This window comes from Cheilinus undulatus, linkage group 2, assembly GCF_018320785.1.
Source record: "Cheilinus undulatus linkage group 2, ASM1832078v1, whole genome shotgun sequence".
Classification (NCBI taxonomy): domain Eukaryota; kingdom Metazoa; phylum Chordata; class Actinopteri; order Labriformes; family Labridae; genus Cheilinus; species Cheilinus undulatus.
The window spans coordinates 28701220-28727164 of NC_054866.1; the positions used below are offsets into that span (position 1 = coordinate 28701220).

Here is a 25945-nt window from a genome sequence, read left to right on the forward strand (position 1 = left end):
AAACTCCTCTGCTGAAATACAAAAGTGGGACTACCATTGCTTATTCGGCCACATGTCCACTTAACATGCCCTCAGGTCAAACAGACTCAGTCCACTCCCACCAGTGATTGCAACAAGGTGGTTGAACTGGTGATCTATCTTCGTGGACTCTTTGGGAAATAAAGAAATTTCCCCATCACTACATAAACAGGCCAGGCTGCCAGATGGACAAGTATGGTGGTCCATGCTCCAGACCTGCTGGCCAAAGGAACATGGGAGAAGTTGTGAGAGCATGGGATGGCTCATCAACTACAACTGCAGAGAGTGAAAACAATTAAATCAGTGGTAACTAGAGAAAATCCATGAAAGCATGACAAAAATCAGGATGGTTAAAGGTCAAGGAGCTGGAGACATGTAATTAGAAACACGTCTGACTAATTACACACCAATAAAAACTAACAGAGGCCTGATCTGATCTTTGTAGTGCTGAAGTCATTCTCATTTGTACAATGACTTTGTAGGGTTAAAGAAAATGCAACAACAACATCTGTTGGAACTACATTAGACATTTTGTTTGTGAAGTGATGGGCATTTCCAGTGTGAACAAATAAGCTGTGTTTGTTAGGTGTACATCTGGTAGGCTGGGTTTGATATAAAGAGTCTCACTGGCCGACATTTATGGTTCAAAGATAATGAAACAATGAGGCTTGGTGTAAAACAGACAAAGGAGAGGATGATGGAACATAAGCGAGTAATAAAAGAGGAAATTGCCATGGTTCACCAGTCTAAACAAGTATTGTGTCTGTATGTTTCTATTTGTGTGAAGGAATATTGTTTGTCCCCAAACCTGAGTCAGGACACATCCAGTACTTGTGTGTGGTTTTTTTTTTCTGCACATGTGCTCAAACTTACACACATATGAGGGCAATAAACGTATTTACATATACTCCTGGTCGTGCACATTCACATGCAGATGCTCCCAGTCTCTGACAGCTCAGTAGACAGGTCTGAGCCTATAATGAAAAGCACATGTGCTCCAGGAGACTAAACCTCCTCCAAGCTCATCTTCTTTTGGCTAAACACTTTCATCCTCACCTCAATCTATCAGTCTCCCTTCTTTCAGTGAACTCTCTAAGCATGTGTGTTGCACGAATGAATGCACATGAAATGTGGTGTGAGTTGCGAGGCGTTGTGAATGCCTACGTCAAATACAGTATACAGTGTGTGCAAGATTTATTGGTGCTTTCTGTTCTTTCTTTACACTGTCTCCTCTGTCCTCCCTACATCCATTTTGTCTTTTCATTTCTCTGATTTTCCTTTCTTCCTGTTATGAAGCATACAAGTACACTTATTGCTTCTTCAAATGATGACCTTGATGTGAACCTTCCTGAATTTAATATGAAGCAGACAGGTCTGAAGATGAACCAAAGATAAAATATATATATATATATATATATATATATATATACAGGCAATAAGTTTTCAGTTACAGACTGATCCACTGAATATTTAGTTGGACTTCACAATGACTGGGTGGGTGGTGAATTAACTATTTTCTTAGTAACTAAATACGAGCAATATGTTTTTCTAGAACCAACCAAAATTAGAGTGAAGAGCTGGCCACATCTTTGCTCTACTACAGGTTGGCCGGTTCAGAAATCATTAGATCCAAGATGTCAGAGATGCGTCAGAACAAATCCCAGAGACATGTTGCTGCATTGAGCAGAGTAATGAATCATCCTAAATTATGTTTGTACTGAAGCTCTTCCAAGTGTGATTTTATCTTGCACATTTTGGTTTGAAGCCTTTTTCCCTTATTTCTGGATACTTCTTTTTATTATATTTATTAAGTGGCAGTGAGCACAAAATAAAAAATTGATAAGAACAATTTGATAAGAAACATTGACCATATATTCACAGTTGCATATTTATCTGGTATTCAAGACTTGAACTGATTTAGCCTAACACAACAGCACTGTAATCAATCATACCTTAATGAGGAGTGCTTTAAAATTCTATTGCATCATAACATCAGGCTGAATGGTGAGCAATTTCCTCCTGATAATTACCAATTTCTTTCTTTCTCTTTGGCTGGCCAACTATGGGTGTACTCCATTGTTCTCCATGAGACCCAGTGTATTGAGTAGTCATGCAGCTCAACATTGTTGATCAGTTTTGTTCTGTTTTGCTTCTTTTATCATACAGAGAACTAATCACCCACAGATTTGTTTTATACTCAAACCAACAAAATTCCAAATGGTTAGAAGAAATTTCACAAATGAAATGTTAAAGCTGCCCACCTGTGAGGCCCTTGCTTTGCTTCAATATAGCTATCCAATCAAATAAAGGCAAAAATGTCCAGAAAGTATTCTTTCATTCTAAGCAAATTTTCACTGTCACCCAGTATGAGCACAGTAAACCACCGCCAACACCTTGATCCATGCACCCATCTTCCTTGGTACAGAAATTAAAAGGGCTGGGTTGGTTATGACTTCTCAGCCACACTGCTAACCAGAGGTGTGGACTCGAGTCACGCGACTTGGACTCGAGTCAGAATCGAGTCACAATTTTGATGACTTTGGACTCGACTTGACAATATCATCAAAGACTTGCAACTCGACTTGGACTTTGACATCAGTGACTCAGGACTGACTTGAAAATACTTGAGATTTTCAGTGAGTGTGTTGAGTAAAATGTGCCCCCATTCAAAGTATTCAACTAACGCAGTGATACTGAACTCGCGGCTCTCGAGCCGCACGTGGCTCTTTAGTGACCAGTTGTGGCTCTTTTAAGGCTTACTTTAACAAATCCTCCCGAAATCCTCTTTCAGTATAGGTCCACACAAAGAAGACAGACTTTAACTTCCAAATCCAAATGAAAACTTGTATATTATTACCGTTGGGTGTGTGCTGGACGGAGGAACGTGCGTAGAAGAGCACAAAGGAAGTCTGCTGGTGGCACGTCTCTTCATCAAGTTAATCCATAGAGGTGTGCTGTCTTGTGTTCAAAGTGAAGCTTCTAATGCCCTCGTTTTAACACATTTCTTCAGTCACTCCCTGCCGATGCTCTTCCATACTCGTATTTGATGATGATTTTTATGATGCGTATCATCATCAACGAGCAAAACACACACAGATCACATTTAGAAATAATGTAAAACTGAGTAAAACTTGTCCAAATGTGGCTGTCTTATTTGATCTTAAACGTACTAATGATAAATACTGTCAAAAGGGCAGAAACAGAAAAATGAAAGCAACAAACTGGCAGGACAGAATGATTTGTGAGGGGGAGCTGCAGGTGTGAGGCAGGGCCGGTTTAAGCCATTTGGAGGCCCAGGGCAAAGACCAATATGGGGACCCTCCCCCTTTAGCTAAAAGCAAAAATAATGACAGGAAACAAAATAGAAAGCATAACTTTAAGTTAACAGAGTCACAGAACTACAGTAAATGTCAAAATATCAAATATAAATGCCCAAAAAGACACCCATGATTCATCAGCTCTTTTTTTTTTTTTTTTTTTTTAGGTTTATTAACTAGAAGGCAGTCATTGTGTCCACATAACTTGAGGTCTTATAACCTAACACATAACATAACACATAACTTGAGGTTAAGAACTGGTTATAACACCTTAAACTTAATGTTGACCAGTCAAATATGTTCACTTACAAACACACAAAACCTATATGTCCACTCACACACCTATACATATACACACACTCACCGCACAGACACACACACACACACATTAGATGAGTTAAAGTGACTGTACAACGTCTTCAGAAGTTCATTTGTTGTTGCACCGCTTAGCACTGATTATATCCTGAATGCTGTGTCAGCACTCTTTTTCTGTGTGATTAAGTTCTGTCACACTGCTCTTATTGTATTTAAGTAAATAAAACTATTCAAAATGCATTCATTGTATTTGTCAAATTTAATAGATTGTTACATTATTAAATGGCTTTTTATTTGGTAAACAGTGCTTATGACTTGTAAGGACTCAAAAATTTCAAGTCTATGACTTTGGACTTGACTGGACTTGTCTTTACTTGAGGCTTGACTTGGACTTGCACATCTTTACTTGAGACTTGACTCGAGACTTGGGATTAAAGACTTGAGACTTACTTGAGACTTGTAAAACAATGACTTTCGCCCACCTCTGCTGCTAGCATTAGCTGCTAATACTAGCAGTGCTAGCTCTCAGCAGTGACAATGTATGGCTGTGTCTGACATACTAACCCACTCTCTGGCATTCAGCAAGTGTCATCTTTATGAAGGCAAGCATTGGAACGCACTTTAGATTTACAATACGCCAGGTAATAGAAAGACTGACCACAGCTCTGCAAAATGACTGTAGAGTATTTCAGGAATGATTCTAATGATGAAGCTCACATTAGTAGCTGCTATTCATAATCAAAATAAGTGGAACAATGACCAACATCTGTTGACTGATGCCATCACTTTACCAGTATGACAGACAACTGTTTTTCTGTTTTCTTTATACAATTATTATTTTTTTTTTAGCTATTTTGCCTTTATTTAGGTAGGACAGCTGACAAGAGACAGGAAATATGGGGAGAGAGAGTGGGGACCAGTGTGTTGGGGACTATAGCCTCTGTATATGAGCATCTGCTATACCTACTGAGCTAAACTGGCACCTGTGACATAAAATCCTTACAGTAAAAATTGTAACATCAATCATCTGTTTCATTTTAAAGACCTGCTTTCCTACAGCATTGTAGATAATGAAGTCTTTAGATTTATGATTGTGTTTTTTTTTTTCACTGGAAGCTTCTGATAAAATACTTGCTGCTTTAAGCCCACACTCCTTATTCATGTAAAACTGTTTTTTTAAGTCAAGCATAGATAAATATTATCTCTTTTTTAGGGTTTTTTTCTGTGTATTTACATAACCACTTTCAGATGATAAGTAATGTTAGAAATATAAAAGCTGCATTATCTAAAACATTTTTTTGGCCAGTTAATTTCCAGCTTTTTAGCGTACAGTAGATGACCGGAGTAGATGATGCCAAATCACTGCTGATGTAGAGTGAATCTAAATAATCTAAGATTCTAAATAAAATCTAATCATGAAGATAAAGACAGATTCAAGACTCTCAAAAATAGTTTTTTTTCCATGTTTAAAGATTAAATGGACAGAAAAAACATAACAGGTTGTATGTTTCTTGTTAACAGTCTTCATGATGTTCAAATGAACATGAAGACAGAATTCACCTTTGCCTGAGGCAACATCAAAAGGAAGTGTTGTCCAACGGTTGTTCATAAAGAGAAAGTTCCTTTCTCCGGCTTTCAGTGTTTTGTCAAAGCTGGCTGCTGACAGACTTCACAATTAGTGTAACATTTACAAGGTCTTGCATGAGCTACACTGCAATTCACTGCAGTCACGCTACTCAGAAAGCCAGCTGCTGTTCTCCATTACTGGCCAGGCAAGGTGCATAACTGAGGAATGCAATGTCATTGCTTGGCTTACACTGAGAATGAATGGCAGCTCTCTTCATGTGTGTATAAAAGTTTATTTATTGTTTATTTGTTTAAAAATCTATTTCAGTGCTTTTTTGTGCTTGTATCATATAATTCCTCTAACACTACCAAAATGATGCAGATGTTTTCAGCCTGCGTTTGTGATAGTCACACCTATCAATAACTTCTGATGCTCACTTTTATAATGAGCGTGAAAGACTTATGGGGTACATGGAATTTCTTGATTCACGTTTTGTAAATTTCAGGTAATAATTTTCCGATGGAATGTAAATTGTTGAAAGACGCCACTGTTGGAGAGCAGCACTGAGAGATTACTCAAGATAATTGCAACCATGAAGTGGAACGTATTATAACCCCTCTGTGAATCAAGCTCCCCTTTAATTTCAAAAACTGGTAAAACCTTAGCTGACCCTGCACTGTTTTTCTTTGTGTTAGTTTTCTTTTTTCCAGTGTATGAGAAATTAACATAAAGTGGGAGGAAATCCTTGACCCAAATTAGTTTTAATTGAAAATCACAAGGAGCTGCTTTCAAACATTGTTTGCCTTCCTTTCGCTCAGTAATTTAATATCTACCATGTCCAACTGGTGGATACAGGGACAACTTGACTGCATGCTAAAGCTCAGATCAAACTTCCCAGCAGATCTGAGCCAAAGTCAACTTCCATGAAATACTTGATATTAGGTCATTTTCACATAACAGCTCTCCTGCAACTCTTGTTAAAGGGTGGGGCTGTGGCATTCCAGAGGGACCCTTCTGTAACCTGCTCCATGTGTTATCAGGACTATAAGACGATTGCTTGCTTCCTTATCTTTCTCAACACATAGAGGTAGGCTGAGATTTTATCAGCAGCGCTTACAGGAATTAGATGATGGCTAAACATTGCTTAGTACCAATGCAGTGCAGACTGTAATACAGCAAAAGAAAATATTTACCATACAGTATCGGAGAGAAGGGCCATGGTGTGTTCCAGCACGGAGGTTTCCAGATATTGTAAGGGTCTAACATTACAATAACATTAATCAGTGCTCTGGCACCATTGTTTGGCAGGCGTTGATGGTCGTTTTCACTCTGCCAATCATCACTCCCTGATACAGCAGAGGTGGACGAGTGGAATCTCTATATAGTCCCACCCAGTTAGGACGCCTCAGATACATGCAAAGCCGGTGTAAACCAAGTCGACGAAAACATGGGGTTGATAAGGAAAACTCTGTGACAGCCAATCAAAAGACAATTTCTCTAAAGCCATTGCTCTGATTTTTGTACAGGTCATCTGTTTTTCTTTTGGATTGTGGTCATAATGCAGCCCATACATTAACCTACTTTACCCATAGGCCCATAACAATATAGTAAATTTCCTTCCTTTCAACAGGGTATGCATGCAGAAGAATTTTCCATGTTGTAATCAAAAGAATTGGTTTCCCTCTTGTTACAGTACTGATTTGTGTATACATACAGCTGAATAATGTAAACTTAAACAATGTGATGAAGTGTTTTTGTGAGAGAATATGAACAAATTTGATGCAATACCTCAATTTATTTAAATACTACATATACATTTCCCATTCTTCAACTTTGCATCACTTTTCACTGAATACAATAACCGATAATGCACAATCTACTTACCTGGTTTAGGAGGCTTTCCACCTTGTCCTATTAGGTAACAAAAAAAGAACAAAGAAAAATGGATACATGTCAGCAATGTGTTAAACTTAATTTAAAACATTTGAAGCAGTGGCTCTGAACGGCCCACTTCTCTTGGTTTAAAGCATTGCAAAACAGCATTCTCGTTTCAGAATTCCCCTTTTTATTCATATTATAAAGCTATTTTTCTTTCAAAGCCCTAAATCATGAGAAAGATTCTGCAGCTTCATACCTCCAGTGCCCAAGCTACCAGGCCCAACACCTCCTGGCACCAAACCACCTGGGCCAACACCACGCCCTCCACCTCCATAGCCTCCTGAGTGGGGTCAAACAGAGACAGGTGGGGTCATTTGGGTCAAGGCCATTTCTGTTGTCAACATTTTTTTACCATAATAAACCAGCAACAATGTTCATGCCATGTTTTCATGGCTCCGTCTTTGCTGCCATTCTTAAGATCATGCTGATCACCCCTGACTGCAGAGCTTAAGAGAAATTAGTAACAAGCCACAAATTTTCAGGGCTTAGCCTCATGATGCTTTCCAGCAAACTAGCTTAACCACAGCGGTTGGCCAGCAAATACATTGTTTATTGCCACAGCAATATCCCTAGGATATAATTATTCTTAGCTTGTGGTGGTTTGACAGGGAAGTCTGGCCATGTGTTTCCTCCTGATCTGACCAAACCAACACTGAGTGATGACGGGGAATTTTCTTAGGAGCAATCTGTTTCTTCTTGATTTTGTTCAAATAAATGCTACCTTTTTGGGTGCTCCAACTTAAGCTTGCAAACAGCACTCAGACAGAGCATACAACATCCAACTAACAACTTCAAACACTAAATGATAGAGAGCACTGAATATCACAGTTCTCAAATGTCTCATCACATCTGTTCTGCCTCCTTTCCTCACTGTCGTTCTGACAGATTAAAAAAAATAGAGGCACAGTGTCAGATTTGTTCTGCAAATGGCTGCTGTAACCATGCCAGGGTGTTGCCAACACTGTGTGATCTGTTGCCTAAGTGGACTGTACATGCAAAGCTGAGTGTATCTGTTATAGTTGTGTGAAATGACACACACCAGAGAGAATTTCTGTGGCTTTGCATGAAGCAAAGTTATGCCAATAGCCACATAGATAAGACAATCAGAAACCTGGGTGTTCACCGTGGATTTCTGCTACAGTGCTGTAACAAAGATCAATCATCTTTACACCTGAGGACATTTATACTGATACTGCTATGGTGTGATAGTATGGGTCCTAGTCTGTCAGTCAATCGACTGTGTCATGTTTTCAGCATTGCAGGATGGCAAGAAAGCACGACACTGTGGGGGCTGTAATGTACTCCACTGCTGGCTCTTCTGATCCCTTTTTAGCCTCTGTAACTTCTCTGTTACTACTTCCCAAGATGGCTTGAAGGGTGGACCAGACAGTCTCCCATTTACATCACTCACCATTCATAGTGAAAGTGAAACCTCAAATGGACTTAAATATCACAGCTTGTAAATGGCATTGTGAATTGGGCTACCGACAAAAGTTTTGGGAGGGAGAGATTAAGTTACAAAAACTCTTAAATCTTTTTATTAGCATGGACCTCTGCAGGAAGTGTAAGATTAGGACTTAAACCAAATGTCTGAACAAAGACAACATCACAGAGACCTATTTATAAATCAGATATCATGTCATCATGAAGCCAAAAACATAAAAAGGTGCAATTAACATTTTAGTTTTTTATATCCAAGCTACTGCAACAGGAGTGCAGGAACAGATTCATGATAGGCCAGATGTGATTCTTCAACATTTTATATATGGGCAAAAATCATAAATCTAGTGTCTCCTCTACTCACCTGCAGCCTTTGCGGGTTTATAGCCTGCAGGGACTCCTCCAGCAGACCCTTGTAAAACAATAAACAGAGTACTGAGTTATACTACTGCTACTTGAAGTGATGTATGAATAGATCCAAGGAATTTATTATCTGGCTTGTATCTGAATTTCTCACAGGACAAAAAAGCATGCAGTGGCATTCTGTGCGGTATTGTACATGTGACATATTCTCTTTTACCATGGTAGAGCTGGGGTTCAGGTTGATATCTGTATGGTCAAAAAAATGAATGCATGTTCTGCAAAATGTGACTAAAAAAGTAAAGTACTAAAGCAATTTTTAATGCAAACTCTGAAACAGTATTTGTGAGAGTTTAATCATTTCTACAGGGACTGGCTCATCTTCTTAGGACATTTTTTCACATGAAAATGTGGTGTTGACAGTTAGGTTCAGTATTATAAAACCTCAAGCCTTAGCTACTATTAAACCCAGAATTTATCAGCTGTTGAAGAAAATTCAGAATTTTCATATAATATGGGAGGACTTCCTATAAAGATATCATCAAATAAATGCACAATATGTAAATTCCACCAGGGGGCTCTCAATCAAAATACTAACAAGAGATGAGGAGTAGATGCACTGCTCAACACCGCCCACCTCCACTGCTTAGTTTTTATTTCAGACTAGGGCTCTGTTCAATAAAGAATTGCACCTTTTAAAATGAATTTACAAAATAGTGAACTATCTCTTTTGTTTGATGGTTGAATTTACAAATAAGAGAGAAAAACTGCTTAAAGCAAGCAATCTCAGAATACTTTGCGTGTAGCTCAGAGCATCAACATTTACCACCACTCTCTCATATCCATGAAACAAAAAGGGTGGTTTATGGTTTAATACCGAGGTCACTAATTAGTGGACCACAGTTTGGATCCAGACCCACGTGCCATCCTATCTGGACCTGTGCATACCTGTAATTTTCATTCTGAGTATCGCTTCTTTTTTGACCTTCGCAGCTTTTTGACATTTACAGTAACCTGTTTAGACCTGCTCAGCTTCTCTTATCTTCACAGTAGCTATACAGTACGTGTAACTACTAGGTCACTGTCAGTTATGGAGAACAGTAGCAGTAGTGACAGCCGGGGTTTGGTTGCATTCAAAGCCATTTCCAATGGCCGCTGTGCAGTGATGCAGTTTTAGCATAGCGTCAGTTTTACTAGAACTGGATTGCGTTTCTGTATGAAATAAAGAATAAAAACAACACTTTAAAGCTTGCATGATGTTAAAGATGTTTTCGCTCTCCTGGCATCCTGCATTGGCATGACTTTGTGATAGTTAAGGGGGAAAGGGTTAGTTGTTGTGCAGTTGGTTGTATCCAATGGCTGCTAGTGGAGTGATTGAGCACTCTTAAAGTACAAAGATAATATTTATTGTGCCAAACATTTGGACTCTGTTTCAGAGAAGTCCCTCTTTTTTGCTATTTAAAGTATGTGTTATTATTTGTTTATGTTCATAACAGAGGGAGGGAGAAGTCATAGTGAGCAACGGTCTTAAATGGAGAATGCAGTGCACTGTGCAGGGTTTTAGCCAGCTCATCTCGGCAGAAAAGATATGATATAAAGGATCAGACAATGCAGGAACTTTAAGCACAACTTCTCATTCTTTCTAGGTTTGTTTCTGGGATTTGTTGGCCTCAGTATGAAATGTTTCAGATCGATGAAGGAGAAATAAAAAGTTGTCTAACTTTTACCTGGGTCAAAGTTAAGTCCCTATCCTTCTCCATTGTTGATGTTGTTGCCCTCTGTGTCCAGCAGTCGACTGTTAACCTGACATACGTACCATACATTTGTTACAGTAGTTCAAGAGCAGGGGTGAATCTAGACTTTTTGGATGTGGGGCCCGGGCCCTGATTTGTACACTATGGAATTTAAGTTTGTGTTCACACAGACGACAGATCATCATGTATTATTATTATTATTATTATTACATTGACCTTTATGATTTAAATTTACTTAAAAAAATAATGGTAAAAAATAGAACTAAGAGGTATCAACAAATATGTTGTACAAATTTTCAAGTGGCATATGAAATTATAGTAGGACTAACACATCCAAAAGACTCTTAAAAAACAAATCATTCAAAAAAATAGTGAAGAAGGTAAGGTTATTAGTAAAAAACACAATTTATTGAAGTTGGGTAAGGTTTTATTAATTCATTGTATGAATTTTAAAGTATTTTTAGTGACATTGCAACCCCCCCCCCCCCAATATTGATTTGGGCACTGTTTAGGTACTGGTATCATGTTAAAAATATTGATTTAGCACCGGTATCAGAAAAAAGCGAAACAATACCCAATCCCATTTGTTATGGGTGGAGTTTGTGGGTGTATCTAATAGCTACTGCCAGAATTGCTGTTGGTTCTGATGTAGCTGTAGAGAAACGGCAGTTTAATCACATTTCTTTTAAAATCAAGAGCTTAGAGCCACACTGAAAACTTGTCTTGCCAGAGAAGATGTTCATGCACTTCTCTCAACTGGCTTAGGCATTAATTTTTCCACAGAGAAACTCCGCCATTAACAATCTATGACAGCAGTAATGGCACTACCATAGATATCAATAGGCACTATGGTAGCTTGTCAGCTCAAGAGTAGCGTTTGCACAGAAAGTCATTTTGTCTTGTAGCTCTAGGTGGTCCCTCATGAATGTGACAGACAGAACACTCCTCCAATCACCTTCCGAGAATTTTTCCCAAACACTTTCTATGGGAGCTTTCCCTGATGAATGTGAAACATATCCATGCAATGGATCTACAAAACAATCTATCTGGCATGTCAGGTTAATGCTCTGTCTATAGCACTGCGAATAGCTTGTTGGGGGGAGTAGGTGGAGCTACTCCGCTCCCCTGTCAGGCATTACAACAGACATCCCAGATAGTTGCAGTCACCATATGCTAGGTTTAACATAGTCTTGTTAAATTAGGGACACATGATAATTAGTGGTACCAATAAATTATCTTCAGATATTGTGAATATTTTATATAATTCTATTATTCTGTTAATAAAATGTTAAGTGATAAAATCCACAGAAAATAAAGTCTCTGGTTTACTTCTTCACAAGACTACATGTTCTGAAACAGTAGGCAGTGTTGGGTATGTGGCCTGCCATTAAGCACCAGGGATGAAAAGGAAGCTTTGGCTGGGCAGCTTATAGGTTAACATGTCTGATTGGACATATTTCTGCCAAATTCTTGTTTATTTGATTGAAATTTCAGATTTGACAGTTTAACAAGACACTTTAAATCAAATCAAGGCAAAAGTGAAAAAAGGAAACTCTTTAAAACCAAAGTATGTCAGTTGTTGTTTACTGTTGCTTTAGTTCACAAATGTGCTATTTAAAGTAAATAACATTTGTAAAGTCAGAACTTTTGTTATCATGGTTTAATGTAAAAAAGAGTAATGTAAGAATTGGTTGTAAATGTCTACTCACTACATTTTAAACTCTATTACACCCAGATTTACATAAACACATAATATAAAACTCTGTTAAAAATCAACAACTGATAAAAAAAGAAAAGATCTGTTATGTTTTTGTTTATCTTACTGGTTACTGGCAATAAGGAGTAAGTAATATCATTAAAAATCACCTCCAGTTCAGAACAATATTGTTTTCAATGTTGATCTTGATCTGGACTGAATCATATCACAGGTTAGATGACATAACAAACCATTGCTTGAGGAAAGTGGACTGCTGTAGATGTCAGTTTTTATTGAATAAATATCTCAATTAAAAACAAGAGGTAAGCTGTTGAGGTGGGCAGAGCTGACCAGGGTGTCTTGCCTCAACTCAACTAACGTCTAGTGGTGCCATAACCTAACAGAGGTCGTGTAGTGGGGGCGCTTGGGGAATAGTGTGCTTAGCATTTCAAGGAAACGATAAACCTATTATAACTGCCACCATGCCTCTGTCATGGCAGCTGCCATGACAAGAAAGGACTTTTAAATCACTAAATTAAGAATTTTTCTGGCTTTTAAACTGAGGAAACAGTCAATGTATATTAGGTCAAACACAGCTTACAAAGAGTTGTCCCTTTCACCTAATAAGACATAAATAAATGATTCAATGTTTGCTTTTCATAACTGTTCCTAAGTTTGCCTTATCATATACCTATGGGAATATCTCTCTCTCTATCTCTCTCTCTCTCTCTCTCTCTCTCGCTCTATCTATCTATCTATCTATCTATCTATCTAATCTAATTGTCAAATTTGGACAATGATGTTTGTATTCGATGCTGTTGTTATGACATACTAGAATTTCTGTGTTTTATTGTTTCTCTACAACTTATCAACACATGTTATGCTTGTAAACACTTTGTTACCACTTTACTTTGTATGTTTAGGCTTTTTTTTCTTTCTTTCTTTCTTTTTTCCCTGCCCTGACAGTCATTGCTCAGTCAAGTCTGTTACCTGGAAAGAATGCAGTTCCTGGTCCAGTTCCTCCTGTTCCGATCCCAGTACCAGTGGGTACATAGATACCTGGAACACAGAACAAAGAAAGCCATGGGCCACCCTCTGGAACTGACAATTCTGACTGCAGTGAAAGATAGCCAAAATAGTTCTCCACCATCAATTCCCTCTTTTATTGCAACGCTTGTAAAAGCATTTCTAAACAATGACCCCATTTATTAGATAAACAGACTCAAACACTTTCATCATCTGTGACCCAGACAGCAACTCTCAAATCTGTCCCTGGGATACAAATCCACCCAAGGCCAATGCAGTGAATGGGTGCACAATGAAACGTGAACACAGCCACCCCTGCAGAGCCAGGGAAGGGGGGGGGGGATTTATAAGCTTGATTAGGAGAAAAATCCTATTGTTTTCTTTCTGATGAGGTAGTGTGGTTGGAGTCCTTCCTCAGAAAGCTGCTGCACTGTGGACATCCCTCAACCCCAAGCTACACCCCCTAACCTAATTTCTGGCTTGATTTCTGGCTGCCGCCCAGAGAAACTCCTGAGATGGCCATTCTGAATCCCAGACATGGTGGCCTCACATATGTAAGGAATGGTAACGACAATAAAAGAGAGGGCGGATGAAAAAACAGCCTGCTGTTGGTCTGGGACGACTAACAGCTAAATCCGACGGGACTGCTGAGCTAAGGCAGAAATTACAAAATAATATTTTTTGAGGGAAAAACTTGGTTTATATCTCTATAAACCCAGCGCAGTGGGGAGAATGGTGCCGCAGGATTACAATGATGATGTTTAATGGTTCCTACATGCTATGTGAAGCCAATTAATTTAAGCCACATGTCAAAGGCGTTCAAGTGTTTATTAGAGAAAACTGTGTGAACACTGCACTTGAAGTTCTGTCTAAAGAGTGTAACCATTAGGGGAAGAACTTTATGAGGTATTACTGTCTGATGTAGTTCAATCAAAATGTATGATGGCATTAAAACACAGGCCAAAACATACAATATATGTGCATTTTATCAAGTTTGCCTGTATATTGCTGTAAGACCCAGATGAAGGCTGTGACCTTCTCAGTAATACAATACTAACACAACACAGATCTTCTTTTTGTTGTACAAATGAGATCTTAGAGAAATGCAGTCACTGCCAGTTAACAGAGAGAAGCAGTGGAGTGAGAATTAAGAACAAAGTGTTGGAGAGGTTGTTAAGACTTTATCGTATGTTAGATCTTTAAATAAATACAGTGACAGGCTTCTAGAGAAAATGAGTTACAGATTACACTCCCTTTGTGACAAGGATAATCAAGTATTAAAGTGATACTATTTTAAAGTGTCAATTTTAAAGAAAGCATAGGCAACGTGGTCATATTTTCTTAGATATTCATCCACTTTATAGAAGGGTAAGGGAACAAATCCCTATCTGTTTTGGTTTAAGACCAAAAAATCTTGCCTTAGGCTAAAAGCAGTAAGCAAACAGGGGTTTTAAGACTATGTTATATGCAATGTCAGCCAATTTCCCATGGTTTAGGTTCATTTTTCAGCAGCAATGTAAAAGGAAATAGATATGGTGACAGCTACCACTGAAGCCAAAAAATGACTCCATGAGAATTGTAACAGAGAATGACAAGGGATTGTCTTTTATCCCACATGGACACTGAAGACCTGGTGACCATGGCAATATTCCTGGAAGATTTTTAAGAAAGTCTTCAGACTAAGATTTAAAAAGTAACAAGTTTCTGCATTCGGCATTCAGTAATCAGGTGGCTAAGTCAATGTGTGTGTTTTTGTGTCTTTCAGTTTGTCCCCGCCATTGGCTTCAAGGCAGAAACTTCAAGTTCAGGCAACTCATGTTGAGGTTAGGGTAATTGTTCTTGATTCTGCCCCTTCATTTCACATTCAAAAGGAGGATTTCCTGTCTCGGCACTGCAAGCAAGGCAAGAGGGAGTGTGTGTCTACTCCACTTTTCCTTTTGCTTAGAATTCCATTAAGCCACTGTGCCACTTTTATCGAGTGCATTAGGTTCACTGAGACCATACATCCAAATAAGGCACATACTAAACTCTGCAGAGTGACATGACCTGCCTCAGTAAATCTGAAGAGTTCTTCGTTATCATACTAATTATTATCCTCATCATTATGCTCTGGCGTTCCTTTTAAAATGAGCCAGGTCATGGGAATGTACAGGAATGTGTGTGAAGGAAAAGATCTCTCATAGACCAAAAGGGATTAGATTTCACTGTTATCTTCAGTCGAGAAATTGCCCTAAATTCTTTTGATATAAAAGCTATGTTTACATGTGTAACATGTCTTCAGTCCATCCTGATTGGGGCTTCCAAATGCACTACTTAGCTGAATAAAGTGATGCGAGTATGACGTGTGTAAACATGCATCAAGTATTGAACCTGAATAAAGCACTTTGACATGCACAGAGCTGGTCTAATCTGCTGCAAACAGCAGGAGAAGCAGCTGTTTCTTCATACAAACATAAATGAAAAATGTGCTCGCAAGAAATCAATCTCTGTTCCGTATTAACTTGTTAACAAAGTGGACAGCAGCAGCAGCCAACACCATGCTCGAGGATTGATATAGTATGGAAAGTCAAGCATGGTTGTTGTTAATGGTTGTCATTGAAGTTTTTTTCTCTCCTCCAAAGTGAGATCCAGGTAAATCAGAAATGATGCTCCATTGTGTGTTAAATCTTCTGTTATCATTTTTAGTCTAGTTTATGGTAAGCATGCTATAGTCACCATGCAAATCAACGAAGCCTGTGTGTTAAATAAACACTGCTGTTGCTGTAGTCATCCTCCACTTAGCCCCTTTCAGTGTGACAGTTGTTATTTCCTCCACTCTCCCATCTGTGACTTTGGATGTCACATACAGCTGTTGTTACAGGATGTATCATTATGTGTATTAATTGGTCTCCATTTATGTATTCTACTGTGAATGTGACTGCAGGACAGAGTCTAAGACAAATTGTCCTACAAGACATTAAAGTGTATCATATCTTACACTGCAAGTTCAGCAATGCAAACTTAGTCAAAATTTGGGACGTGCAAGTGTAAAGAATTAAAAATACATAACAATATTAGTGGTCTGATCCTGCTGAAACAGGTTAAAAAAATTATATATATATATATATATATATATATATATATCAAGGATGGAAGAAAAAGAAAACATTTTATCTAGTGAGAGTAAGGTTTATTACACTTGGACGGAGGAAGAAAAAGCCCTACAAAGTTGACAATATGAAAAAATTGAGACAGAAAACTTGCAATAAATTACTGCCTGCTACATGCTCAAACATCAACTGCTATCACTTAAGAACAATTACTGTTCAACTTGATAAACCTTTTTTACGGTTGTGGTTTGAGAGCAGAATTGCTCTGAGTGCATTAAGAGGGTGATGATATACATGCACTCCCAGGAATCCTGACAGTGATTTGAATTTATCTTCACTCCACCTTAGACTTGAGTGTGATCCAATTTTCAGACTCAGAGTGTCAGTGAGAAAGGAATGCAGCCAGTCATCAGCAAAAGGGATGGAAGTCAAATAGATAAATAAGGTACAGTGTCCAGGACAGCATACTGACACTTCCTGCAATGTTTCAGTGTTACTCACAGTGTGAATCTATCAAATGGGTGCTTTTTGGCAACACAGTTGTGTTTTCAGGGTTTTAAAAAGTGGGCTTTAATTAGAGCTGGGTGATATGAACCAAAACTCGATCTCAATACTATTAGTTTGTTGTTGTTGTTTTGTTGCTGAAAAGTGACACATAATGTGTATCTCAATATTTTTTTCTGTAGAAATAACAAAAACATGTTAGTGCTCAGTCAGGCCCACATGGGTAACATGCTAAATATCATACAGGCTATTTTATTGACAACCAACTACATATTGTCTTAAATGCAATAAAATACTTAATATGATTATTCCCCATTTAGCCTAATCTTTCAAAGTAGATGGTCTAGTGGTCAACAAGCAATAAATACTGTAAGTGGTCCTAACTTTAACAATCTTTCTACTGAACATTTTAGACCTGCCATCTATTTTCATTTACCAAATCAAAATCAGCTTAAACTGACCTGGTTACATTATCTTACTCTTTTTCTCATTTGAAAATATTTTGATGTATTTTAAAAACTTGGCAAATGTCCCAGCCCTAGCCTGAATGAAATACCTGTCCGTTGTCATTGGGAAATATATTGATTATTATATAGGCTTGATGTCTAAATAACCATTCACTGTTCTTTTCAATCAACTAAAGAGAGTAGTTCATTTGAGGATATCAACACAAAAAATTACATCCTCCAGATATTATGCCCACACTTAGCATAAGAAAGGAAGAATAATGTCATTTTGTATCATCTGTAATGGCCTTGTGGAAGACTGCAGACGTCTATCACATCAGCCTATTACAGCCTCTATGAGCAGACCCGATGGCCAAATGTCGATTTGGAAAATATCCTGCCAGACATCATGGGTGCTAAAATGTAACATTTGTTGTCAGCAGAGGGCTTTTATTATAAGCCAGAAGTTTTATGGGGATTTTTTTCCTTTGGAAGGGAAAATCCCATCCTACCATGGCATCTGACAAATTCTCAAATGGCAGCACAACTGCAGACAAATTTCAGTCAGATTTTTGTTTCCATTCAAGTTTCTGTGTTTAATGTGTTTTAAATATAAACAAAAAAAACTTGCATAAAACTTATATATCATACACAGACACTGCGTTTGTATGTGTTGTGTTTTCATTCCTCCAACTGACTTAATCTATCAAACATAAGCTTACAGGTGAAATCAATCAATCAATCAATCTATCTATCTATCTATCTATCTATCTATCTATCTATCTATCTATCTATCTATCTATCTATCTATCTATCTATCTATCTATCTATCTATCTAAATCATCAACTGGTCAGTCTGTTTACAAGTTAAAGATATAATATGTAGAAGTTATGCACTGAAATGTCTATATTAATCTAAAAAATCATTAATAATATATACAGTGCTTAACAAATTTATTAGACCACCACCCAAAGTAAGGTTTATGCCACAGCTGCCCTAAATTAACAGCATTGGTTAAAAAAATGGGGTAAAAATTGGTAAAACCAAAATCATTTTTTGTTTCTGCAATGGTTAATACACCAAAATATAGAAGCTCTTTAACCAAAATAATATTTTTAATGCTAAAATATAATTATTATTGTTAACCATGAATTTTCAAATTTACTGATTTACAAGAAAAATGAAAAAATAGTAAAGCACATTATTATTTCTATATTAATATGTCAAATTATAGTTATTTACTTGCATTCCTGAACAGAAAAATGAGTTTTAGTGGTTGAATGTTATGCTTGATTTATTTCTGACTTCTCAGAGAAGCCCAGTGAGCCGGCTCAAATTTGGGTGAATTCAGTTTGAAATCCCTCATTCCTGTTCAAAATGGTAAAAATGGAGCTCACTGAAAATGAAAGAGTCTGCATTAAAGCACTTGATGATGCTGGATGGTCTCTGAGACAGGTGGTCTAATAAATTTGTTAAGCACTGTATACACACACACACACATATACATATATATATATATATATAAATATATATATATATATATATGTATATATATATATAAGTAACAAGTATACATGTATATATAATTATTTTGAATTAAGGTTCAATAAAAATGGCACCTCATAAAGCGTATTACTTAACAGAAAACCATTTTTTTGTTTTCATTCATTAATTTCTCATAATGGGGGAGAGATGGACTAAAAATGGACTTCTTTATTTACACTGAAAGCAACGTCATCATGGGGTAACTTCCAACCTGAACAGGGAAGTGCACTTTTAAGTACATTTCTCCTTAATTATGAGAAATTCATGAATGAAAGCAGAAAGTCAGTGTTCTGGCAAATAATTATGCCTGATGAGGTGACATTTTTATTGAACAGAGTACTCAATTCAAAACAAGAAATAAACAGCCGAGACAGAGCTGGGCGGTGCTGGTCTGTCTCGTCATACTGTGGTATTGTTTTGGTTAAGAGCCTCCTGGTAGCAGAATTTTACCTATTGTACGTTTTAAGTCTTTAGGAAAATTTATAATCATTCAAAACCTTCATTTTAACAAACAACATGTGTTACTGGACCCCAAAATGTTGTCTGAAAACAAAGGGGAGCTTGGAAATTGTAAGTCAGAACTTTTGTTAGTGAACAGAAACATAGCCAATGACTGTTTTTCCAGAGTGCCTCCCATGGTAATGACAAGTTTTACAATTGTTTTTTTGTGACTTTAAAAAGTTTCGTTTTACTTAATTTACATCAAGCCGATGAGTCATATGACATTTCCATGGCCCTTTGCAGAGGTTTTATAAAAAATAAATGCTTTAAAGTTGATGGAACAATTAGCATGTATTTAGGCCTATAAAACAAACTGTTGAGTAAATACACCTCCCTCACTCACTCACACATGAAACCTCACAGTTAATTACAAAATCCCTCATCCTTTACAAAAGACTAACAGGGCCATTACCAATAATGATCACAGTGCTGAAGTCCACATTATTTCAGCCATAAAGGAAATGTGCAAACACCTCTTTAACCACCTGCAGTAACACAAGTCCACACACCATTTTTAGTCGTTTTTAAAGAAATAAAAAAGGGATTTTGGCAAACTAATAACTGTTGTGTTCAGACATACTCAAACCAATGTCCCTGAAGAGGAGGTTTCACTTTTTGGAAAGCTCTCATAGTGCAACCCAGAGCAACAGTGCAGTAAAGCAAACACTGTGGTTCCTGGCACCCTGACATTTCGCATTATCAGACATGTGACAGCTGGCCTACTATCAGTCACCCCTCACTCGCTCTATTTTCCACCTCATGTTGGAGGGTGGAGGAGGAAAGTGTGAGGACCATCAAAGGATGTGAAAATATTGATGGGCAAATCAATCTTTTTCTGCACTCGCTCCAACCTGACCCCACCTCTCATTTCTTCACTTGCCAGCCTTGTTTCTCTGACATTTCTCAAAAGTAGGACGTCTGTCTGAGGCATGCACCGGTAAACAAACACATGGACTATGAGGAATTCATTCTAATCTTGTTGTTGCTCAAATGGTTGTCTTGGGTGAAGACTTCCTACTGGAAGATGACGGGACATCATGACAGGATAAGGAGAGTTGGAAAACCTCTGAGACTTGAATAGAGTTTGGGACAGAGTTTTCTAGAGCTGTACGTAATGACAACATCAGATGAACATCAGCCATGTGAAGTCACAAAAGCTGTTGGACAAAGTTAATTTTTTATTCCAGTCCAGAAACAAATCCATGAGTTTGATTTTTAGACATATCTATAGTTCAATGGATTGTGAAAAGAAGGGATGTGCTGTCTGATCTTGTTATCATATATCATTATGACTCTGACTGCAACAGCAAGACTGGGTATATTTGACAATGGGCTATACTGTTGCTTTCTATGCTGTCCATGGTTTTCAGCAAGCATATGCATGTACTACGTCACCAACCTCAGTTCTGTAGCAGGCCTGCGCAGAACAACAAAGGTTAAGCAGTTTGGATATATTTCACACTTGTTACGCACACACCTTCTATGACTTCTGGCAATTTACATTTTGGTCATGTTTCAAGAGGTGATGGACAAAATAAACGCTTTGGACTTAAAGGGGGAACATGGAGAACATTTTTGAACAACGGTACACTTTGTCATTACATGCATACATTTAAGGCACTCTGCCTATTCTCTACAAGAAAATATGACAACATTTATCAGCAGAGTTAATGGATGCTAAATCTATGAGCTTCACTGCAGGTATGTGAGGCTATAACATTCCTGCACATTGCAGTGCTATAGGTAATGCACAGGTTTTGAACAGATTGTGATAACAACCCCAGTTCATAATCATTCACTGGCCCAGATCAGTATCAACAGATACCCAAAATCAAAGTATCAGGTTGGTATATGAGCTAAAAAAGTTGGACTGGTACATCAGTAGTTAAGAGCTTAATTGACTATTATACCACAGTTGACTCATATCTTCAAAGACTGAACTTACAAATCTGAAACTTGGAAGATTGCAAAATATAACTGGATTACATTGTTTTAATTTAATTAAAAGAGCACTTTCTGTTTGCTAATCTTTAACCTTTCTTAAACATCGCAGCTAAGCATTTTGAATCATAAGAAAGAAGGGTCAACTGTTAAATCATGATTTATGATAATGAGTTTGACCTATCCCTTTTACTTTAATCCTGGTGAGGACCGATGTAGTTTACATAGTTTAACAAGGAAGGTTTAAAATGTATAATTCATGCCATTGTGGGAACAGGACATGTTCTCTAGTATTTGTATTGCTAAACAAACACCCATTCAAATACTGTTCTGTTTGGACCAACTTATTGATGCCAAAGGCCTAAAGGTGACATGGTACCCCCACCCATAAAGAAAGTGCATGCCTTCTAATAAAAAACAGACTACAATGTTTTCATTTCAGAGGACTGTGATTACACAGATGTCATGTGTTTTGCTCAGAATTTCACTCTGTTCTATTTCATTCTTCTTTCATTAAAAAATGTTTTTATTCTTATGTTGTAATGTTGTTTGTAAACCAAGAAAAGCCCTGACATGAGCAGGCAGTGGCGGGTGAAGATGAAAACATTCCTCACAGGAGCCATTTGAGATTGCTGGCCCAGTGAGACTGCTCGGAGCAGACCTCACAGCCTGGTGAGGGCTGCTTGCAGAGTGGCTTGAATGAATCATCTGAGTTAATGTGCGTCTTTGTGGAAAGCTTGGCACTGGTGGTCTGCAGAAGAAACATCCCAGTGGGAGATGTTAGAACTGACAATCATGCACTACCTAAGAGTAAGGACTAAACATTTTATTTTCAAGCTCACTACATGATTGTCTTTATAGAGGTGGACAGCGGATCATAAAAAATGATGAAAATCGTACTAAGGAGATGCAGATCATAACATTTGCACTGCCCATACTTTGAAGTATTTGCCTATTCAAACAAACTATCCATCCCAAACCACTGGTCTGATTCCAGCATGCTCCTAACAGAAGTTTCAGCAGAACTGAAGATACCAAAATGACAAAACGTTAGCCCTTTTGGAAGAAGCTTTAATGCCGAGTGTGACGTTCAACCCAGACATGCAACATGCTTTGATGTAAATCCACAAACAGCGGATTAAATAAGCCTATCTCCTAACTCCTTCCCAGGACATGTGCCAGAAAAAGATGCAAAGAAGCTGAAAAACAGTTCTTTCACAATTGCAAACCTTAGTCAAAGTCTACTTCCCACATGAGCACAGAATGAGGTCACCTTGCAACAAATTACACCAAACTTTTCTGCATCAACAAATTAAAATGCTTATTCAAGTTCAGCATTACAGAAACAGGATAAACTGAACAAAAACAGTACTGACTGAAAGGCTTTGGGTCTTACACAAACTGCACTTTAAATGACATATTCCTTTAATGGCAGCGTAAGCCTGTTGAACACCAGGGTGCCTCTGTGTCACATTAAACCAGTGTACTGTGGCTGGCACTCAATCTTTCCAGAAGACAGATTAGAGCCAGAGGTGTACACAACACACGCAACCAATAAAGCCTGAAGCCACACTTGCTTGGGGAATTCAGACAATCAGGTTTGGGTATCTACCAGCAATGCTGGGGTAATGCTGCAATTCATCACTGGTGTTTGTGACAGCCAAGTAATGCCATCCAATCTGCATTATTTTATCAATAGCCAGCCGATTGTCAATGATTAATGCATTGAATCTCCTAAAGTCTCAGGGCTGAATGTGGTCAGTGCCAAATGAGGCAAGCTGGCTTCAAGCAGTACTAAAGAAAACATCACTCACCCTCTTTAATTCTTTGGAGACTTTGAAGGAACATGGCAGCTCTTTTTCCTTCTTCATCTCCTACTGCTGTTTAAATTGTGCTATTAAATGTGTCAGTCATAAAAGTCAAACTAAGGAAAACTACATCAGTCAGTGTTTAAAGCTGTCTGAAGAAAATTTATTTCAAGGTACAAATCAGATGAACTGAGTAAGTGTAAGTTATTTGGGCATTTACAAGGTTTAGAAACAATATAAAGCAACCTTATTGGCTTACTTTTATTAATGCAATAAAGGAAAAAGCTTGATTAAATTCCTGTGCAGAGGAATCTGGTCAAAGAATTTTATCAATCCTCCAAGTCTGGGTTTGATTAAGTCATCAAATGTAGCAATAAAACAGAGGCCACTAAGCCTAAGCTGCTTCTATACAAATTTATCTCTTCCAAGTCCCTGGGACAGATGTTGCTTGTTTGTAAAATGCAAAGTAAGTCTGCATCCTCCATATTAAAAAGGAGAGAAAACACACTACAGCACCTACACAGGGTCATATAATAACATGACGGGGCTAATTTATTAACAAACCCCTTCCCAGATGTTTCCTCTAGGACTGTAACTCATTTACACATGTCGATGGAAATCATTCAGACAGCCCATGAACTCCATCATAGTTCAAGGGGGGAAATTTCTAAGCATAAGAGGTTATTTCTCTGCAGATGCATTAAATAAAAGAACTGGGTCTTGGTGAGGTTCATGTTGCTGAGGGATTACTGACCGTTGAACCAATCTGAGCTTTTTTTTTTTTAAGTCAGAGAGCACAGACACAGACGGAACTAGTCTGTGCGTCACAGAAATGCTTGATATGGATGGATTCAATGTTCGCTGGAGATCAAAGTTGTGCTGCTAAGCCAGTATTGATATTTGTTGGCTCCTTTACCTGCTATATATATCTCTGCCTGAATGCACCTTTAAAATCCCAGATGAAAAGTGGCTGGCACAATAAAAGAAAAGGAACATATGCTTAGAAATAGAGAAAAGAAGAGCAAATCAATTTTTACATGAAACAACCAAAGACCTGCAAAAACAAATCTGGTATACTCAGTCATCATGATCAAACAAGAGCTGGCAAATAAAGACCGATGGGGAAAAACTGGTCTTTAGAAGCACAAAGTATTTCTACAATCTAAACACAATTCATCAGTGGAGACATTTGGAAAATGGGAGATAAGAAACATAAACAGCTGTGACTTCTAAGCAAATAAATAAGGCAAGAAATGATTTGACTCCAGCATATCCAGCCCAAGATGTTTAACATGTTTTCCAGGTGAAGGCTGACTAACTATAAAGGAAATTTCTGCAAAAACACAGACAAAAGTCCAAATTAAAGCAATGCAGAGAAGGCCAACTCACAAGCTCAGTGAGAGTGAGAGAAAAAGGCATGTTCACAATCACTCTCTCTTCCTGTGTGTAACTGAGATTTTGACATGCACACTGGACTTCAATCTCAGATCTGCATTCTGCTGCTCTGTGGCATCAGTCTCCTAAATAAGACCCAGTCAAAGCTGTTCATGTGACACTCACATAAACAGCCATCCAACTGGGAGTTCATCAGGGGCGAATTTTAACTTTATTGTTTTGCTTTTGGAAAGATGGACCAGCTGGGACCCCTTCTCTCAGACATGTGTATAGGATAAGGACTGCAGCTATGTATGAGCAAGGCATGCACAGGTGTGTGTGTAGTGTATGCAAAACACCACTGTAAAGGGCACATAGGTAAGCAGAGGCTAAACCAGACTAAATACACTATGAATGTATAATAACATGCTTATATTATCATTTTTAACATCATTAAACCAATTTGCAAGTGCAGAGATCCTGTCTAAAGTCACAGCTGGAAAAGAAAAACTATCAAAATGTGTGTAACAGATATTTATTACATCTTACCTACAATTATAATGAGAGAGTAGAAGAAGACATAGCTAACAATCAAGGACTTTTTAGAGGATAACTCCCTGAGGGAGGGAGAGGCATAGACATAAATATTGCACCTGTTCAAAGGTTGGGACTGATGCAGCAAAGATCATGGCACAGTCCACCTGTAGCATGCACTTACCTCCTTGAAGAGAGGGCTGAATCAGTGCAAGGAGAAGGAGTCCAAAGAAGAGCAACAGAATGTTTCTGTTAGCCATCTCGCTCCAAAATGCACCACCCCTCTCCCGATCAGCTGGTTTTATTCTCGATTCACTAATTACCACAAGCCAAGAGTTAGAAGTTGGGGAAAAAAGAGAAAAGATATGGGACAATGAGTAATTAAGAGAGAGAAAAGACTGGTTCAGTGGATCACTGTGCTTTTTCCTCCTCTATGTCTGGTGTTGCTGTTTTTATTCTGGTCACTCCTGCCAACATTACAGACGCTGCTTGCCAGCGACTAAAGAGAGAGAGGGGGAAAGAGACACATGCAGCCAGTGAGAGTGAGAGAGAAAGAGAGAGATATAACCCTCCCTCTCATCCAGAAGGAATTGAGCTGTCAGCCAAGCATTTGCGTGGATACTGAGTGGACTTATCTAAAAGAGTCAAAAGAGAGACCGGAGGGGAGCAAAATAGAGTCCTATAAAATAACCTGTTCTCCACAGCTCTGATTTCTGCTGCCTTGTTTTCAACACATTCGACTGTTTATTCCCCTCTCTCCAGGAATCTTTG

At 38.1% G+C, this 25945-nt stretch overlaps 1 protein-coding gene across 11 annotated transcripts in view; it reads right to left on the reverse strand.

Annotated features, from left to right (window-relative positions):
* Nucleotides 1-25632, reverse strand: part of elna (elastin a) — a 74318-nt gene extending 48686 nt beyond the window's left edge. For 10 of the 11 annotated variants that reach the window (XM_041804465.1, XM_041804473.1, XM_041804526.1 and 7 more), the window contains exons 1-5: nt 25359-25632; nt 13396-13464; nt 8960-9007; nt 7352-7435; nt 7102-7128 (exon numbers count right to left, since the gene is read on the reverse strand). In XM_041804465.1, coding sequence (XP_041660399.1) covers nt 7102-7128; nt 7352-7435; nt 8960-9007; nt 13396-13464; nt 25359-25434 — 304 coding nt within the window. In that variant the 5' untranslated portion in view covers nt 25435-25632. The remainder of the gene's footprint in view (nt 1-7101; nt 7129-7351; nt 7436-8959; nt 9008-13395; nt 13465-25358) is intronic. The other variant, XM_041804488.1, reaches the window with a different exon arrangement.
* Between the last annotated feature and the right edge of the window lie 313 nt (nt 25633-25945).